Source organism: Salvelinus namaycush, chromosome 39 (genome assembly GCF_016432855.1).
Source record: "Salvelinus namaycush isolate Seneca chromosome 39, SaNama_1.0, whole genome shotgun sequence".
In the NCBI taxonomy this organism is placed as follows: domain Eukaryota; kingdom Metazoa; phylum Chordata; class Actinopteri; order Salmoniformes; family Salmonidae; genus Salvelinus; species Salvelinus namaycush.
In genome coordinates, this window is record NC_052345.1 from 850,068 (window position 1) to 870,770 (window position 20,703).

At 45.7% G+C, this 20,703-nt stretch overlaps 1 protein-coding gene and 1 long non-coding RNA gene across 3 annotated transcripts; both read left to right on the forward strand.

The window, feature by feature from the left end:
• Window positions 1-1,037: 1,037 nt before the first annotated feature.
• On the forward strand, window positions 1,038-1,601 carry LOC120032584. Its single transcript, XR_005473840.1, has 3 exons — window positions 1,038-1,122; window positions 1,236-1,451; window positions 1,548-1,601. It is a non-coding gene; the product is annotated as an uncharacterized LOC120032584 (long non-coding RNA).
• A 9,172-nt stretch (window positions 1,602-10,773) lies between these two features.
• On the forward strand, window positions 10,774-18,982 carry LOC120033054. 2 transcript variants are annotated; one of them, XM_038979340.1, is made up of 6 exons: window positions 10,774-11,086; window positions 11,189-11,966; window positions 12,057-12,236; window positions 16,206-16,565; window positions 17,147-17,383; window positions 17,515-18,982. In XM_038979340.1, exons 4-6 carry the CDS (start codon window positions 16,284-16,286, stop codon window positions 17,629-17,631), a joined length of 636 nt encoding a protein of 211 aa, XP_038835268.1. In that variant the 5' UTR covers window positions 10,774-11,086; window positions 11,189-11,966; window positions 12,057-12,236; window positions 16,206-16,283; the 3' UTR covers window positions 17,632-18,982. The 2 variants fall into 2 exon arrangements, with proteins under 2 accessions (XP_038835268.1, XP_038835267.1); XM_038979339.1 differs by having other exon boundaries at window positions 16,230-16,565.
• Window positions 18,983-20,703: the final 1,721 nt, after the last annotated feature.

Sequence of the window (20,703 nt, forward strand, 5' to 3'; positions counted from 1 at the left end):
ACCTCCTCCTCCCTTTTTGGATGTGCCCTCAGCCCAGTGGCTGCTGACTGTCCACGGCTACGACGTTCTGTTCCAGCTGGAGGACTTCAAGGCCAGAGTCACCTCCATCTTTGGGTCCATCCTGAAGATGGATTCAACCAAGAAGGTGATTCAAGATGTTTTGACCAGAAATAATACTAGTTAGTTAGAGACAATCAAATGAATAATAATTTATTATGACTTATTTTATGACTTAATAAATGTGTTGTGAAACTTTGTGTCCACTCACTGACATGACTGTGTTTGTCTGTCTTGTCTGTCTGTGTTTGTTTGACTCCCCTCAGGTGACCAAGAAACTAGCTGGGGCAGCACACGGGACAGCAGCGTGGGCCACAAATGTGGGCAATGAGTACGGCCAGGTGCTCATTACGGTCCTCACTGACAGCGAAGGAGAGGGCCTGCTCGACATGGCAGCTGGCCTCCAGCAGCGCTACAGTAGAGCTGGAGTGGCACCTCCCAAGCTGCTCTATGTCAACCGGGACTGCTGCGCCCTGATGGGAAAGGGGAAGACGGCAGCCATGTTCAGCCAGTGGGATGAACTCATCGTCCGGCTGGATGTGGGGCACCTCATCCGTCGCTTTGCTGGGGGAGTGACAACAGAGAGCCATCCTCTGTATGCTCTCTTTTTGCGGCGGCTCTCCTCCTGCATGTTGGTGTGGTGTGCAGATGATGTGGAGCGCCTGCTGGAGGCCAAGCGAGGTGAGCTCAAGGAGAGCCACATCACGGGGCTCAGCGACGCACAGGTGTTGAAGAGGATCCGCCTGAAGGAGATGGCTCGGCACTGTCGTCGCCGCACGCACGGGGCGGAGGAGACCGAGCGTCTCATCGGGGAGCTCCTGGAGACCTTCATCGATGCCACAGACACCCTGGGCGTCCGGCTCCTGGACCGTGATCGAATGCAGGCCATCTGGCAGACCCAGAGACGACACCTGGTCTGTATTCAGGACCCCCCTGGTGTCAGCATCTACACCAAAAAGGGCAAGGACGTGACCAAGGGAGGGGTCATCCTGCCTGTGTTGCGTTGCGCCCGTGGGTCCACCTCCCTGGAGTCTTTCCACCTCCACCTCAACCGCTTCATTCCTGGTATGTTAAATGTAAAACCAGATCATGTTGTTACGTCATGTTGTGTGTTAACAACTGTGTGCATGTGAGGAGTTATTATTTATTGTTGTTGTTGTTGTTGTCGTCATTTATAGGAACAAGTGCGTCTGCCGAGCACTTTCAGGCCTACCTCCTTGAAGGGTTGGTTCGGTGGAATGAGGACCGTGCCGAAGCTGCAGCGGAGGGGGGGGGACAGAAGCAGACCCTGCACTGCTATGATGGTGTAGCCCAGCACGCCATCAATGAGCTGAGCCAGAAGCTCCTGGGCCGCAGTCTTGTGAAGGATCACACAAGGCCTGCAAAGTACACTGGTATGTATTTCTAAATTATACAATTATACACACACACTAAAACATGTGCAGTTCTGTTTATGTACAACTCTCTTTTTTGTTGTCTCTTTGTTTAAGGGGAACTCATTGGGGTCGAGTATCTCTTCTCCCAGACCCATGGTGACCAGAGGTTGGAGTCCAACCTTGGTAAGGACCCGGATGTCCCAGACGGGACACCTGATCTATTTGTGGGAGGAGAGCTTGAGGAGGAGGATGACCTGAGAGAGCTTGAGGAGGAGGATGACCCCACCATGTCCTTGCCCGACCTCGATGACCATCTCCCACCAGTCCCTCCACTCAGGAAGGCCGCTCCACCGCCCACTCAACCCAACCCATCCCAGGTACCTGTCGTCACACCCCCTGATGACACTATGGAGGAGATGGACACTGCACCAGCTGCCAGTCAGGACCCGGAGGATGACGTAAGTGCCTATCCACATCCTAAACAGCTCACTCTCAAGTTTCTTTCCATTCATACCTATTAATCTGACTATTAATCCAACCCTTCCCCACAACTCTTCTAATTTCCAGGAGTACATAGGACCTGATGGGGTTAGTGGATACCAGCACGTGGTCCTCCTGGCCAAGAGTCTGCTGAGGCTGCTGGAGGGGCCATGGATCTCTAATAGGCAAATAGAGGAGATCATGGCTCTCTGGGGAAATCTTCCGGAGAGAGACAAGGCGGCAGTCTCCTACCCCGAGAGGTTCCGGGACCGAGTCCTGCAGGGGAGCTTCAACAATTCAAAGAGCTCAACCGTGACGGGGGAAGAGAGTATGAAGCGGTATGTACTGCACATTGTTCTAAACTCACTACACACATAAAGACATAAGTGTATTTCTCATTAACGTGATGTTTCCTTTTGTTAACTTAATCTACCTTCAGCTCCCTGCTTGGCCAAGACTCTGGACCTGCTCAGTGGCCCAACACCAGCAGGACAGTGGAGGCCATTTTTGTGGAGCTGTGCCACAAACACCCTGCTGGCAAGACGGTTCTTGGTAACCGGGTCAACAGGTGGGCTGCTATCCTGGGGGACTACAGGAGAATCAGGACCATGGTGCTGGGCAGCCCAAACCTCAATACCCACACAAGGCTGCAATTATTCGAGGTCAACAAGCTGACCTTGACACAGTGGTAAGTTTAAAAAATAAATGTTGGTATATTTTATGTGTAGTTCACTGGTTGACAGTGTTCCTGATAACAGTAAACATATTTCACGTTTTTCACACAGGTACAACAAATGGATATCCTCTATGGAGAGAGTGGCCCTGCACCAGAACCGGGACAGCATGACTGCAGAGAGGGAGGAGTCAGGCCCCTTCCACACTGCAGTCTGGAGCACTTCACCGCTGTCAGCCCCATCAACCAGCAGCACCTACCAGCTGCCAGAGGACAGAACGGGGCAGGCTACACAGCGTGGCAGAGCAGCCACTTGTCAGCCACTGCCACCTCTACCGCCACCCAGTCTGCCTACCACCTCCCTCCCTATAACGCCAGTCTCCCAAGACCTGCCCTCGACCTCCACTCCTCTTCCCCCTCCTCCTGCTGGTGGACCCAAGGTCTCCAGGACCACTGAATGGAGAAGGAGGAAGAGGCTGGAGTCTGGCATTAAAGTCAGAGCGCACAAGCCATACGAAGGCTATAAGTGCTCTAAATGTGGCAAGCCGAAAACTGCAGAGTTTGGACACAGTATGTATGGTTCTGTGAGATTCTGTGCCGCTTCCTCTGGTGGCCAAACTGTGGAGGAGTGGCTGGCACTCATGAGGGCCCAGCATGGTGCTAGCCAAGGCCAGTAAACTCTGACTGACTGACTGATTGGTGTGTCAATTGTAAAGTCGTTTTTGTACATATGTTCTTTGTTGTTTATTTATTTTTTAAGACATTCATTGTTAATCTCTTGTACATTTAGCTCATTTCAAATCATCTTAACTTGTACAGTAGGTGTAGGGGACATTATGCTGGGTTGTTTCACATGTAACATTCCCTGTGAAATAAATAATAATTGAATGCAAGCACTTTTTCTCCCTTGAAATTCATTTTGATTTATTGTCATACACTCTCTTTAAAGTTCAACAAATATAAAGACAAGTAAATCTGTCATCATTTTCTTAGTCAATAAACACACTGTTTACAGAGTTGTAACACACAAAAAAACAATAATACAGTCAAGTTCTACTTCTAGATTTGAGATGACCAGCAGATACTACAGGTGACAGCAGGGAGTCAAACCCCCCCAGTGACGCCCACTAATCTCTGATTGATTGCTGCACACCTTCTCTCCCCCTTTCGCTCTCTCCCTCTTTTTCTCTTTCGCCCTCCCCCTTTTTCTTTCTCTCGTTTTTTCTCTCCCCCTTTTCTGTCATTTTTTCTCTCTCCCTCCCCTTTTTGTCTCCGTCCCCTTTTTGTCTCCCTCCCCTTTTTGTCTCGCTCTCCCCTTTTTCTCTCCCTCCCCTCTTTTACTCTTGTTCTTGCAAGAGAAAGAGGTTGCAATTTTCTGAGGCCTCTGCCTCAGAGAGTTGCAACGTATGCTGGGTTATATCGCTTCAGCTCTACGAAACAAATTACATCTTGTTTTCCTGTGTAGAGCAAACCAAAATTACAGCCTGTTTGTTTTCCTGTGTAGTGCACCCAAATTACAACTTGTTTGCATCCAAAATGGCTCCCTATTCCCTATTTAGTGTACTCGTTTTGCCCATAGGGTCCAAAGTAGAGCACTATATAAGGAATAGGGTGTGATTTGGTATACATCCTTGACTGACTCATCTTGGGGATACCTAGAAAGTAGGCTACTATGGGGTTATACACTCTCTTTAAAGTTCAACAAATAAAAAGACAAGTAAATCTGTCATCATTTTCTTAGTCAATAAACACACTGTTTACAGAGTTGTAACACAAAAACAATAATACAGTCAAGTTCTACTCAGAGATTTGAGATGGCCAGCAGATACTACAGGTGACAGCAGGGAGTCAAACCCCCAGTGACGCCCACTAATCTCTGATTGGTTGCTGCACACCTTCTCTCTCCCCCTTTCGCTTTCTCCCTCTTTTTCTCTTTCGCCCTTCCCCTTTTTCTCTCGTTTTTTCTCTCCCTCCCCTTTTTCTGTCATTTTTTCTCTCCCTTCCCTTTTTGTCTCCCTCTCCCCTTTTTCTCTCCCTCCCCTCTTTTTCTCTTGTTCTTGCAAGAGAAAGAGGTTGCAACTCTCTGAGGCAGAGGCCTTTGCCTCAGAGAGTGCAACGTATGCTGGATTATATGCGAAACGTATGCTGGGTTATAACTGACCATCCTACCAATCCTCGACTTCGGTGATGTCATTTACAAAATAGCCTCCAATACCCTACTCAATAAATTGGATGCAGTCTATCACAGTGCCATCCGTTTTGTCACCAAAGCCCCATACACTACCCACCACTGCGACCTGTACACTCTCGTTGGCTGGCCCTCGCTTCATACTCGTCGCCAAACCCACTGGCTCCAGGTCATCTACAAGACCCTGCTAGGTAAAGTCCCCCCTTATCTCAGCTCGCTGGTCACCATAGCGGCACCTACCTGTAGCACGCGCTCCAGCAGGTATATCTCTCTGGTCACCCCCAAAACCAATTCTTCCTTTGGCCGCCTCTCCTTCCAGTTCTCTGCTGCCAATGACTGGAACGAACTACAAAAATCTCTGAAACTGGAAACACTTATCTCCCTCACTAGCTTTAAGCACCAGCTGTCAGAGCAGCTCATAGATTACTGCACCTGTACATAGCCCATCTATAATTTAGCCCAAACAACTACCTCTTTACCTACTGTATTCATTTATTTATTTTTGCTCCTTTGCACCCCATTATTTCTATCTCTACTTTGCACTTTCTTCCACTGCAAACCAACCATTCCAGTGTTTTTTTACTTGCTATATTGTATTTACTTCGCCACCATGGCCTTTTTTTATATTTTTATTTATTTATATATATATATTTTGTTTGCCTTCACCTCCCTTATCTCACCTCACTTGCTCACATTGTATATAGACTTATTTTTCACTGTATTATTGACTGTATGTTTGTTCTACTCCATGTGTAACCATGTGTTGTTGTATGTGTCGAACTGCTTTGCTTTATCTTGGCTAGGTCGCAATTGTAAATGAGAACGTGTTCTCAATTTGCCTACCTGGTTAAATAAAGGTGAAATAAATAAAATAAAAATATGCGAAACGTATGCTGGGTGATATGGGAGTACACTGTCCCATCTAGGACGTTGATAGGGTAGAACATAACGACGTAACAAAAGCCCGTGCACAAAACCCCACCCACTCACTGAAACCCGACACGCTCTGGGGCTGCATTCACAAAAGGTCCTCACACACAGATGTAGAAGGAAATAAACATTACAACACACAAGGTAGCCATTTAACGATGCATTATTATCCCTACCAGGTTCACGTCTATACAATATCCTGTGGGAATCTTCAACGGGTGGTTTTTGAGCCTCCAAAGATCCGTTTGACCCCAACCAGGATACAAAACGTCAGGGGGTTGTGCTCTATATATGAGGGCCTCTCCTTTGTCCCTAATGTTCTCGATTCAGTAGCACATATACTCAAATTGGAACGATGGACAGAGAAGAATGGGCAATATCCTTGGGCAATTTGCACAATTTTATCTGTTCCAAATGTTCCAAATACCCATATTGTACCATTAGTTCTCTCCTCCAATCAGAAGCTTCAGTTTGTTCCAAATTGGAGAAAGAGAGCAAAAATCCATCAATGAAGAACCTAGCTTGTTCCAAAAGTTTTTAAGCCAATCATCTTCCTCTGAAATTTTCCTAACGTCACTTCATCACAAAATATTTTTCTAGGAAGCCATTGATGCTACTCGGTGAGTATCTGAGGTAATTTTGCTTAATTTCCAACGAATTTAACGTCGATGACTATAAATGTGATGAAATATGACAATAACACCTCTAGTCAACCGACTTGTTTGACAACATGGTCTACCCAAATTGTGTAATTTAACAACGGTCATAACGTTATATCGCTAGCTACTGTAGGTGTACAAAATTCACAAAGTTTATTTGACCACTGACAATCCTGTAAAACCTTAGCTAACATTTATATCAACTAAAAGTTGAAATTCTATACTATTTAATTGTCTATTTTCTTTCGTTTTTTGATGGCATGCGTTTGAAGTGTATGTAGTTGAATGCATTGTATGATATGTGACAGCCTGATGGTCATTGGGGGCAAACGTGTCTTTCTATGTAAACTGAATTTAACTGCATATGAAATAATAATCACCCTAACCCTACCCATAACCCCCAAACCCCCCACTGCTGTCTTCCTCCTAGCAGACCTATCAAGCAAACGTAAGTTTCTTTATATGTATCTAATATGGTTATACTGTCACTTGTCACTGCACTCATCAGTCATGATAATAGTTTTTTTTTTGCCTCCTAAGATGGAAAATCCAAGGTTCCGTTTCACGCCCTCACAGGAGTTGGTCCTCAAGGCCACACCCCAGGCAGTAAGAGTGGCTGCTGACGGCCCCCCTGCTTCTGGTGCTCAGGGCTCTCCTGTGAGGACTAAGAAGTGGGAGGAAGTGGAGGCAGAGGCTCGCGCCCGCGTCGTCTCCGGGGGAGGTGACCCCGGTGCAGAGATGGTCATCCTGAACCGGTGCACGGTTCCGTTCGGCAAGTACTGGGGTCAGACATTCAAGTGGATGATGGAGAACGACGTAGGCTACATGTGTACGTGGTAACAGTACATCAGAAGGAGAGGGAGCGAGAGCGCAGCGTTTCCCAGCATCCCCTGATGGGCCAACAAGGACGCCTTGACTCGCTACTCGTGCGCCAATCCGGCCTTCGCTGAGATGGTCAGGTTCAACCGGGCACAGGAGGAAGCTAAAGTCCTGTCCTCCCAGCCAGGTGAGTTTGTTTAATTCTCCTCATTGTATGTAAGATGTAACTCTTTTGCTCTGACAGTTAATTGGTTCCCGTGCTGATTTCAGGCCAGGAGGGCCTGGCCCTTGTTGGCATCAGGAAGTACAAGTGGGACTCGCTGCAGGACCTGTATGAGACTACAGGTGCAGACAGGATAAGGTAATGGGCATGTGTCTTTTGTGTTTTCTATGTTCAGCTCAGTGTGTTTTATGCAACATTTTACATCTGAAACGTTCCCTCTGCTGTGTCTCACAGATATGTCAGGAGCTTGAGGATGCAGACACCCCGTTATCCTGGGACTGCAATGGCCGCCTTGATTGGCTACATTCAGCGCAGAGACCAGGAGGGGGTAGCTGCTGTGGCCCAGCCCGCCTCAGCCAGCACCACCCCCGCCAGTAACACCCGGCCCAAGAGTGCGGCTACGTAAGTGTTACATATCATCTTAAAGGAAAATATAATTCTACTTGTTCCACACAGTTGGAAATGATGACATATTTGCTATGTTTCGTTTTCAAAGGCCTCTTGGTCCTGCGATCTCTGCGTTCCTGTCAAGGCGCTCTCTCACCCAGGTGAACTGCAGTCGAAGATGAAGAAGCTCATTGCCTCTCAGCCTGCAGTTCAAGGTGAGTGTGTAGTTACACATGTAAGATAATATGAACTTTTTGGATAAGCTGTGTAGCTCACAATCCTTTCTCTCTCCACGTGATATAGGGGTGTCTTTCCCTCGACCAGCACTGCCACCAACAGATCTATCGGACTCAGAGCTGGTCAAAGCAGCTGCTGACATAGACACATGTATGTTTTTACGTCACTATTCATTGACAAAGGACATTTAATACGTTTTCAGTTAACGTTTGCTGACATATTAAAGTGTGTTCAATGTTTCCCTATCATCAGCCCGAGGAAATGTATTGGTAAGAATCATCTGGGTTTAGAGGAGAGTCACTGCATGTATGAACTATTAAATATCGTATCTTGCCACTGTAGCTGTCATCCTGTATGTAGCTGTCATCCTGCATGTAGCTGTCATCCTGCATGTAGCTGTCATCCTGCATGTAGCTGTCATCCTGCATGTAGCTGTGATCCTGCATGTAGCTGTCATCCTGCATGTAGCTGTCATCCTGTATGTAGCTGTCATCCTGCATGTAGCTGTCATCCTGCGTGTAGCTGTCATCCTGCATGTAGCATGTAGCTGTCATCCTGCATGTAGCTGTCATCCTGCATGTAGCTGTCATCCTGCATGTAGCTGTCATCCTGCATGTAGCTGTCATCCTGCGTGTAGCTGTCATCCTGCATGTAGCATGTAGCTGTCATCCTAAATGTAGCTGTCATCCTGCATGTAGCTGTCATCCTGCATGTAGCTGTCATCCTGCATGTAGCTGTCATCCTGCATGTAGCTGTCATCCTGCATGTAGCATGTAGCTGTCATCCTGCATGTAGCTGTCATCCTGCATGTAGCTGTCATCCTGTATGTAGCTGTCATCCTGCATGTAGCTGTCATCCTGCATGTAGCTGTAATCCTGCGTGTAGCTGTCATCCTGCATGTAGCTGTCATCCTGCATGTAGCTGTCATCCTGCATGTAGCTGTCATCCTGTATGTAGCTGTCATCCTGCATGTAGCTGTCATCCTGTATGTAGCTGTCATCCTGCATGTAGCTGTCATCCTGCGTGTAGCTGTCATCCTGCATGTAGCTGTCATCCTGCGTGTAGCTGTCATCCTGCGTGTAGCTGTCATCCTGCATGTAGCTGTCATCCTGTATGTAGCTGTCATCCTGTATGTAGCTGTCATCCTGTATGTAGCTGTCATCCTGCATGTAGCTGTCATCCTGCATGTAGCTGTCATCCTGCGTGTAGATGTCATCCTGCATGTAGCTGTCATCCTGCGTGTAGCTGTCATCCTGCATGTAGCTGTCATCCTGCATGTAGCTGTCATCCTGCATGTAGCTGTCATCCTGCATGTAGCTGTCATCCTGCATGTAGCTGTCATCCTGCATGTAGCTGTCATCCTGCATGTAGCTGTCATCCTGCATGTAGCTGTCATCCTGTATGTAGCTGTCATCCTGCATGTAGCTGTCATCCTGTATGTAGCTGTCATCCTGCATGTAGCTGTCATCCTGCGTATAGCTGTCATCCTGCATGTAGCTGTCATCCTGTATGTAGCTGTCATCCTGTATGTAGCTGTCATCCTGCGTGTAGCTGTCATCCTGCGTGTAGCTGTCATCCTGCGTGTAGCTGTCATCCTGCGTGTAGCTGTCATCCTGCGTGTAGCTGTCATCCTGCGTGTAGCTGTCATCCTGCGTGTAGCTGTCATCCTGCATGTAGCTGTCATCCTGCATGTAGCTGTCATCCTGCATGTAGCTGTCATCCTGTATGTAGCTGTCATCCTGCATGTAGCTGTCATCCTGCATGTAGCTGTCATCCTGCATGTAGCTGTCATCCTGCATGTAGCTGTCATCCTGTATGTAGCTGTCATCCTGTATGTAGCGGTCATCCTGTATGTCACTTAATCATGACTTTCTCTTTTCCATTTTAATCACTCATTTAATTTCAGTTTTACACTCAAACTTGACCAACACTCATTTCATTGTTTTTTGTTACATCCTATCACTGATTGATATTCATCTGGGCATGTTGGAATGTGCTATTAACTTAATTACTGTTATCTACATTTGTAATATGTCTGTCCATTCATGCACGCATTCATGCCTGCCCCGGTCCCTGCTCCTGCCCCACAGGGGCAGAGCGAAGAGGAGGATTTGCCCCGGCAGTACTTCCTGCCTCCAAGGCCCTCAGAAAGTGCTGAGGTAAATTCATCAACTGTAATTACTCCACATTGTTAAGATATTAACCACGATGCCAAATTGGACACAGTTGTCTCCTCTCCTGCATATTCTCTCCCTGTCCGTTTCTCTGAAACATTACCATCCATTCGCCCCCGCCCCCATCACTCTCTCGTCTCACTCAGCTGCTGATTCCAGAGAGTTGGCATTCATCTCTCACCAAGTAGCAGCAGTGGTGGATCGGCCGCACGCTGTTCACCAGAAATCCCCGACCCCTTCTTCGCATGTCAGCTGTTCCTTTGGATGCCCGTACCTATATGGGCATACAAGCTGGCACGTCCCCAGTCTGCAAGACTCTGCAAGACCACCCGGAGGGTCTTGGACATCGACCTCTTGTATCTCATGGCCACTGAGTGCCTGGAATGCGGTCGATGTAAGAAGGTCGCGGGGTGGTCACGGGACCTTGTCAGTCAGCTGGACGCTCGGCATCTCTGCCAGTTTCCAGCAATATTGACATACAAGTAACTTCACAAGATTTAGTTAGTTAGTAATAAAGTAAAATAAAAGCGTGTCATTCATATGCTTTATCTCTCTCTCTAGGCTGTCCTGTGACCTGCGGGTTGTGAGGATGCTGAGGTCGCGCACTTTGGGGAACAGTGCGTCACAGACCTACAGCAAGCTGTGTGAAAGTCACAGCGAGTCCTGGATGCGGAGTGGAATACGGTACCTCGGGGAGTGCGAGCAGTTTCTGGCCTTGGGCACTGGGCGGCAGTTCACTGATCTACCGGAGATGCCCCCGGTGCCCTCACCCGTCTGGCTGCTGACAGTCTACAGCCATGACGTGTTGTCGCGGCTGGACGAGGTGAAGGCCAGGGTCACCTCCATCTTTGGGTCCATCTTAAAGATGGACTCTACCAAGAAGGTGAGTTTTCACTTAGAAATGTGAAGATAAGTCGTGTCTGATTTTGTACATCTATATTTAAATAATGTCTTGACCTTTCTGTCTTTGTGTGTCCGTCTCCAGGTGACTAAAAAGCTTGCGGGTACCGCTGCAGACACGGCCGCCTGGGTTACCAACGTCGGTAATGAGCATGGACTGGTCCTCGTCAGTGTCGTCACTGCCGGTGAGGGCGAGGGCTGCTCCCCAAGGCGGCTGGTCTCATGGAGTGGTACAGGCTCGCCGGGGTGGCGCCCCCCCAGCTCATGTACGTGGACTGAGACTGCTGCTCCAGCTTTGGTGGATCAAAGACAGCTGCCATGTACAATGAGTGGGACCAGCTGGTGATTCGGCTGGACATCTGGCACCTGATGCGGCGGTTTGCGCCAGGTGTCACCACTGAGAGCCACCAGCTCTACAGTCCCTTCATGCGGCAGCTGTCAGCCTGCATCTTTGAGTGGGATGCAGGCGATGTCCGCCGACTGCTGGAGGCCAAGACGTCTGCGCTGGAGGGGAGGCACGGGATGGTCGGCCTCACCGAGGAGGAGGTTTCGAGGCTGATCGGCAGGAAGGAGATTGCACTTCACTGTCGGGGTTGTACGCGTGGAGCTGCGGCGACCGAAGTCCTTCTCCTTGACCTCCTCGAGACCTTCAACAGCGAGAAGGGGGTCGACACCCTGGGCATCCCGTTGCTGGACTCCATCCACATCCAGGCAATCTGGCAAGAGCAGAGGCGCCACCTCCACTGCATACAAGACCCACCCGGGGTATACAGGTGTACACCGAGACCGGCAAAATCACGCCACGCCTTGGTTTATCTCTGCGCACCGGGCTCCACATCCTTGGAGTCATTCCACCTCAACCGGTAAATGTCATTGTGTAGCTTAAAGTAATGCTTAATGTTTAATGTTAACAGTAACAGCTCTCCCACCCTAATCATGCATTGTTCTCTCAGGTACCAGGGCAAATGCAATGCATTTCCAGGCATTCCTGTTGGATGGACTGGTGAGGTGAAACGAGGACCGTGCGCATGCAGCAGTGGAGGGAAAGAACAGGCAGTCCCTGCTCTCCTACAGTGGCCACCTGCAGCACATCCTTAACCTTAGCAGCCAAAGGGTGCTTGGCAAGGAACAGGGTAAGGACTACTCCAAGCCTAGCGAGTACACGGGTAAGTCGAGTAAGAGAACGAACATTTACATCAATCTTATTAATTACATCCCATTAACACTTCCCTGTTAACTCGAAATGACACAACGACAAGGTTCCAGTTTAACAAAGTTTACTCTACTATATGAACACACTACAAGGTAGCCATTACACTCCAGGCTAGGTCCAACAACGAACAGACTTCCAGCGCATGCGCACTCTTGACTCCGTGATAGCCCCGTAATAACAGGAGTATAGGGATACTTAAAACATGAACTTAACAATCTCCCCCTTTTCTTTAAAGACAAATAAAACATCAACAACATAATTAAAGGTCCAAGTATTATTCAAGATCCCCATTACAAATGGGTTGTGTTACAGGCTGCCACTTTCCATTACTGAGAGCCTGTAGGAGCGAGAGCCTGTAGGAGCACAAGACCGGATGCTCCCTTTTTAGTCAGACAGTCAGCAAGCTGTTCCTTTGTGGTCGACCACAGAATCCGCTGGATTCTCTGTGCTTGAATAAGTTCCTTGATGCTGCTAATCTCAAAGTCTTTTCTCTGTGACAGACTTGGTTGACTTCACAGCATCAACTAATGAGTAGTTGTCAGTGACACAAACTACAGGTAGGAAGTGCCGTTTTGTCCCACCAGTGATAACCTAGCGAAGCATCACTGAAGACAACTAGTTTCAAAGAGTCATCTTTTCCAACATGCTGAAACTTTAACGTCACTTGTTGTGATTCCAGTTTACGAACAACTTTGTTTGCCTCATGAATGGTTTGTACAGTGGCGTGTTTTGTGTTAGATGCCAAGTTGCAACCATCAAACCAGGTCTACTCTGTCTCGCAGCCCATAAAATTTGTCCCATCTTTGACCTCAATTGACCAGCTTCAATTCCACAGAGGGGAATTCCTTTGTACGGCTCTTGAAGAATCCATGTGGATAGGTTGAAGATTATTGATATAGCTCTCCAGTTGCATCAGTATTTTTCCATCAACTGTAATAAACTCTATGCCAACATAACAAAAATGATCATGCTCCTCACGGCCAACCTAGAAAACAGCTTTGAGGTGTGGAATCACAGTTGAAGCAAAGGTCTGTGAGCCACCCCAGATAAAGTCATCAACATGACAGGCAAGTACTCCAGTCACATTGCAGTCTTGATCAAGCCAATAGAAGACTGCAGGATCCACTTGTGACATTTTTCCACCTGTATTCAGCATTGTTGCCTTGACTTTGTTGTACCAGTAGAGTGATCCATCTGCCAGTCCATACACACACTTTTTTAGTTTCCACAGTGTTCCTTCACTTTTAGCTTCGGGCGGAGGTCGGATGTGAATGTCCCTTGACAGCTCTGTTCCCTGCAAAAATCCAGATTTGATGTCTATGGAATTAAGTTTCCATTTTTTCTGGCAGATCACTGACATCAGCAATCTGAGTGACTCTGAGGCCCATGTCGGTGAGTCTTTTGGGAGTTCTTTAGCAGCCAGCTCCTCAAAAACTCTAGCCACTAGACGTGCTTTGGGCACTATTCCAGTTAAGGATTCTTTAAGGGTACACACCCACCTTGTTGAGACGCACTTTTGGCCAATGTCTTTGACTTCCTCAAACACTCCATTTTTCCTCCAATTACTGAGCTCATCTAGCTTAGCTGAGTCAAATGACACGTCCTTTGTTTCAAGTACATCATCATTTTGAATGTCATTCTGTTTTTCTCGATTTTCCATTGGTTCAATTCTGATATTATCTACAAGTGACAGGTCAGCTGACCCTGTTGTACCAGAAAGTGTAGCTGGTTCAGAGTACTGCAAGTTGTACCAGTTCTTGTGTTTTGCTTTTCCTGCTCGTCCAATGACGGTTGCTGTATGTGGAATACCACTTTCTCTGTCCGTGTATTTAACAGGTTGTCCAGTTTTCAGATTGGAACAACCATGTTCTCTTAACACATGTGGCTGTTGAATGTTTTCCTCATTTGAACGCTCAACAGTATTACCTGTGGCATGGTTGAAGGTCTCTGCTCCATTTCCTATGTCAGTTTCGGTGTCCATATCATTGGATGCGACATCTGGTAGGTTTGTGTCTGTTACTGTGTCCTTTTTGTCATTTTCATTAGGAGACTGATTCTCAGCAACAGCCCCTCTATCTTGTTGATCATTTACTTTCCGCAATCTTGAGTGATGCACCCTGACAATCATGCCTCCGTGCCTCACAAATATCACCACACCATCTTGACCAATGACTACTCCCGGTCCTTTCCACTCTTGACAGTCAACTCGTTTGTAGTACACTTTGTCTCCAGACTCGTACTTCTCATCATCATTATTCCCTGAACTGCTGAGTAACTTTTGAAGTCTGTTAACTGTATCATGTCCAAACTGTTTGTAAAGCTTTAACAATACTTTGTGTTTTTCTTTAGTGCTCATGTTCTCTGTGACTGTCAGAATCTTCATGTGCTCTGTGTCAGTCAGAATCTCATTTTTGCATGGACACTGTGTGATGTCTTTGTCTAAAATGTTTACACAATAGTGGCCTGAGGTAGTAAGTTCAAGAGTCACTGGTTGTTTAAACATCACTGCCTTGTCATTTTTTATGTCTAGTACAGCCTCTGCCTTCTTGAGGGAAGCTTTGCTTAATAGTAAGGGGATATCTGTAGGGACCACCTCTGTTTCAATGTGACACTTAGTCTGACCAATTTTTGCTGGTATCTTAACTCTCTTGGTAGAATGGACAATTCTCCCGTCTCCAAATTTGAAAGCTCTGTTGCTTGGTGTGTCAATCATATTTTGTACTTCCTTCATATTTAGTTCACTGACATAGCTATCAAGCCATTTTGCACCACACACTGTCCGTGTACATGCAGTATCAATCACAGCAGATCCTAAGGATTCAACTATAAAAATCTCAGTATCAGAAGCAGATTCATTTGAAAACAGTGTAATGTTACACTGCTCTATCTCTGTGTTTACATTTTCCTCTGTTAGTTTAACTTGTTCATTTTTATGAGGACAGTCTTTAACCCAATGGTAAGTGCTTTGACAAATAGCACATTTCGATCTCCTTCCATATGTGTCCAGTGGATTTGTGCCGGGAAATGGCGCCCTCTTCTGGTTATCTTGAGAACGTGACTTTTTGGCGCCTTTTCTGTGCTGCTCGGTGTAATATGCTGCGTCACTCACTTGCATTCCATCTGTTATTGGCGCTACAGACGTCTTTTCACCAAATATTCTTTTTAGTGCCGACTTCATAGATGCAAAAGTCAGCACAGTACAAGCAGTCAACGCCAACTGTTTCTCCCTACCATCTAGACAAGCAGTGTCTAGCAACTTGAACCCTAACACTGCATCTGGGAGAACCATGTCGTACTTGCGCATTCTATTGTACCTCTGTTCGAAATCAATGATGTAGTCCGCCATTGCAACCGAAATATCTCTCGTAACACTGTCAAAGTTTGAATATGCCTCGTAGGCACGGTCTTTCTCTTCTTTAAGAAATACAGAATCCAGTGCTGTGATCAAAGTTCCCATACCGTCATCCTTGTTCAAATCCTCAACGGATATCTCCAGTGCTGTATCTCTCGCTCTTCCCTCGAGCGATAATACCACCGCAAGTGCTTGCTTTTTCGCGTCCAGATTAGTAACGCGTGTCCAGATTCCCAGTTCATTTTTCCAACTTTCGTACGACCTCTTCTCGTCGAAGCGAGGTGGCACGTTGTAGTTAGAAGCCATCGTCTGCTACCAATGTTAACTCGAAATGACACAACGACAAGGTTCCAGTTTAACAAAGTTTACTCTACTATATGAACACACTACAAGGTAGCCATTACACTCCAGGCTAGGTCCAACAACGAACAGACTTCCAGCGCATGCGCACTCTTGACTCCGTGATAGCCCCGTAATAACAGGAGTATAGGGATACTTAAAACATGAACTTAACATTCCCTACTCTGCTTTTGCCAGATTTTTATTTTTTTGCTTAAATAGGGGAACTCCTCGGAGTGGAGTACCTGTACTCGCAGACTGGCAGAGTGCTGCAGGATGTCAGCGTGGACCCTGACCTTCCTGGAAGAGGCAGCCACCGTCAAGCAGCTCAATGAGGAGGACGAGGGCTTTCAGGAGGATGTGGACCCGACAATCCACATCCCTCATGTCACTCATATGAGCGCCCCGTCCTCCAGCTCAGCTGCACCTCTGTCAGGGGAACCCGCTGACGCATCCAGGTCTGGGCCATCCAGTCCCACCGCCCCTGAAGACGGAAGCTCTCCTGAGGCCCCTGATCGACACGGTTCTCCTCACCCTGACAACTCCTCTGATTCAGAGGTAATTATAATTGACCTTTTGTGTTGTTGAAAATAAAAATGTTATTGCAACCTCTTTGAAATAAGAAATTGAGACAAACTCAAGACAATTTTCGGTGTTTAATACCAAGGATGCCCTCAGCTGAGTGCATTCGTTTAGAAAGCTCACAACACGTCTTATACTCTTCCCTTGTAGACGTCACCTCCCTAGTTATACATTTTATGACCCCAATGACTCTCCCCTTCTTTCCCCTGTGGAATGTCCACGGTCCTCTCTTTGTTTAGCTATCCATCTTCTGGGCCTGACCCTGATCTCTGATCCTAGGCAATTTCCTCTTGTCTGATTAGGTCATGGTTTGTAAATTAGCATACACAAAGTTTCTTGACCTAAACTCCGTTAATACTCACAGTAATCATTCACTAAACAGGATTAAAAAACTACAGTTTAACTTGAAACATGTTACATTTTAACAGATTCCATCTGTTGATTTTCAGTTACACAATATAAAACATCTTCTATTTCCTTTGTAGAAGAATCTTATGTGTTACCCCTAAATGTTTGACAACGTCCTCATCGATTCTTCCATGTCTCTTTATCTTCAGGGGGAGACGCAAGGCCCTAATGCAATGCCTGGCTACCAGCATGTCCGCAGGCTTGCCAGGGCCTTGGTGGGGGTGAGGAACCGTCAGGGGCTGTCGGACCGCAGGGTAGACGGTCTGGTGGCGCTGTGGCTGGCGCTTGATCTACCCTGCCCGACACCAGGAGAGGATCGTTCAGGGGCGGTTCAAGGCAACGAAGGGGAAGTCGTCCATTGTCGTAGTAAAAGACTCTCTCTAATGGTATGTTGTTAGTGTTCATGTCCTCCACCTTACTATTATATTGCCTGCCTCTACATTAAATGCAAATGAAGGTCAGGCGATGGCTATCATTATTTTCAATGTTCTCTAATTATTTATCTCCTCTGTTTCAGTTGCCTTCTTGGACTCAACTCGGGCCCTGCAAATTGGCCGGGCACCAGCCGTTTGGTGGAGGCCATTTGCAGTCAGCTCTACCAAATCCATCCCAGCGCCATCAGCCTACTTTATGATACAGAATGCAGGGATGTGTACTGAACCTGTACCCATAATAAAACAAAGTGCTCTATGCATCTAAAGGCTTTAATGAAGTGGCATCTGCATTCATATAGATGATTTTGCAATAGTCTAGGACCAGTAAGAACATAGATTGAACTATCTGCTTTGTATTATTAAGCAAGAGGCCTGACCTATTTCTATAGAAGAAGACCCTTTTTATATTCAGCATCTTAATTAACTCATCAATATGTTTTAAAAAAAGACAACTTAACGTATTTACTGATACACCACCGTACTAGGGACGTACACTTCAATCATTAGAATAATTGTTGTGTCCTCTAGAAAACAACATACTTAGTTTTCCATGTATTCAATAATAATTTAAGGTCAAAGGTTTTCTGCAAAATATTGAAAGCATAATGTAGTTCAGATAGAGTATGATCAGCAGGGCGGGCGATAGAGTACTCAACCGTATCGTCTGCATACAGGTGCAGGTAAAACATTATTATTATATATTTCTGACAAAACAATATTATTCATGTATAAAATAGTTGTTTATTAGACATTCTAACATAACACAATATCTAGATACTAAAACATGTATATGCAACATTTGAACAACAATTTCGACCCCCTCGGGTTATAAAGTATATGACATGACGACACATTGGCTATTTTAGTATTCCTTTTTTTATTTACATGTTTATAATTCGAAAGTATATTTTTAGAGTGGAGGGAAATATTTTTATGTTAAACTGTAGAGAACAAGAAGCTTTGGTGAATCAAAGAGTCACTGATGTTTTGTATACAGTACCACACATATCCAGAAGGCTCGTTCTGACAATAAACAAGAAGTTTTAACGTTTCAAACGAGGATGTCAAGACAGGTCCGTACTGTAGTACTACGCTATTACACTGTTATGTACTACTAATGTTCTAGTATCTAGGATGTTACGGAATATCTATAGGGGGGAACATGTACAAGTTATAACACATTCCCCACAGCATCGAAGGATGCTGACACTGACATTGTATTATGTGAAAGTAGCATAAGTATGTGTAATGAGTTTACAATTTTGTTTAAAAGTTCAGAATATGTCTAGGGAATATTGAGATGGGGTACATATATTATGTATTTCCATGTCTTACACATGTTTAATAACTTGTGAGTTGTAGACATATTTTGATTTAGTTCAGCGTTGAGTCGTTTTGTTTTACATGTAATCTAAGATCTTCACAACCTAATACATATACAACTTTTTTCATTCCCCCCATGGCTATATAAACCCAACTCTAGGTTTCATTTGCATTATAATAATGATTTACAAATGAAAAAGTCAATAGTTAATTGCATATTATGTAATTGTTGATTAGATTCTTTTTCATTATTTAGCCAATTTTCTCAACTGTGACCCCCTTGCTTTTATGGTTTATAAAATCCGTTGCTAGTCCTAAATCCAGACAAAGTCCAAACATATGTGATTGTTATAAAGGGTATACGTTGAGGGGGAACAAACATATGTGTTCCTGGAAGGGTGAGCTTTCAGGAATGGGGTCACAATACATATGCTAGAAGTGATAGAAACAAGGATGTATTTCCCAGAAACTAATAGTGTATATCAATTGGTAATTCACGGTATCATGGTTCAATGATACGTGGTCCATTCTGCGGACTGAGAATAAAAATACTTTGCAGAACACAAACATTTAGATTGTATACATTGTTGCTTTGGCAATATTGACACAATGTTTTTCATGCCAATAAAGCAGCTTCAATTTGAAAAAAATTATAATTTGAGAAAAGACAGAGAGAAAGGAGAGAGAGAGAAAAGAACGACAAGAGAGTCTGTCGTTCATGTCCCGCCTCCCCTAAAATCCACGGAGAAGTTCTTTGCAGTTAGTTCTCCATCATTCCGAGTACTTGTGAGAAAGATAGTTGTAAAGGTAACGTTAGCTATATTTCATCGCGGATTTCGGAACACAGTTGTGTATTTCGGTGAATTAAGGTGAGTTTCAGTCGTTGATTTAGTTGTCATCACGTATTTCAGGAAACATTTGGATGAATTAATGTGAGTTTCAGTCGTGGTCGTAAAGGCAACGTTAGCTATATTTCATGGCAGATTTCAGAACACAGTTTCAGTCAATTTAAGTGAGTTTCAGTCGATTTTCTTGAAAACGAGTCCTGTCGCTAGCTAATAATGTGTAATAAAGGGCGGTAATAATTGATAGTTAGCTGGCTAACTAGTTAACGTTATATATTTATATATTTAGCCAATGTAGTTAACGTGCAGTGTTAACTTAGTGTACTACAACGCACACTTGCCAGTTAGCTAACGTTATATGTAGAATGAAATGGACATTTAACGCTGTATGGGCCAGCTGGCTAACGTTATATGTAGAATGAAATGGACATTTAACGCTGTATGGGCCAGCTGGCTAACGTTATATGAAGAATGAAATTGACATTTAACGCTGTATGGGCTCTACTGTAAGCAGGGTAACTATGTGGTCCACTGTATTGCTGTCAACAAATAACGTGTGTGTATGTGTGTGAATAACCTCTCTTAATGAAAGGAAGAATGGATTATGTTCACACCCCTGCTTTCCGCTTGGAGCCCTCTGGTGCCCTCACCCTGAGGGCATCTGAAGAGGCTGCCAGGGTTGCCAGGACCATCCAGGAGGAAGAGTGTACAGGTGTAGTCCGGGTGCTGAAGCCACGACAAGTGAAGGAGAAGGCAAAGGCTTGTGTGGTAGCCAGAGGGGGTGACCCGGATGATAGCCGACTGGTGGACAGTGAGAGTGCCATCCAGTTCGGCAAATACCGTGGTCAAACCTTCAAGTGGCTGCTAAGCCACGATGTCGGCTATGCCGTCATGGTCTTGGCTTCTCACCAGCAAGAGAGGGAGATGGGGGACACAAACACGTCTTCTGAAATGGCCAACAAGGACCGGTTTGACTGGTACTCTTTTCCTTAAATAGTTGTAATTTCTTATAAAATTACAAAAACATGAAATCAGTCAATCACAATACAATTTATAACATTTTCCCAACCATCCGGACAGGTATACCAACCTGTTTCCTGAGGT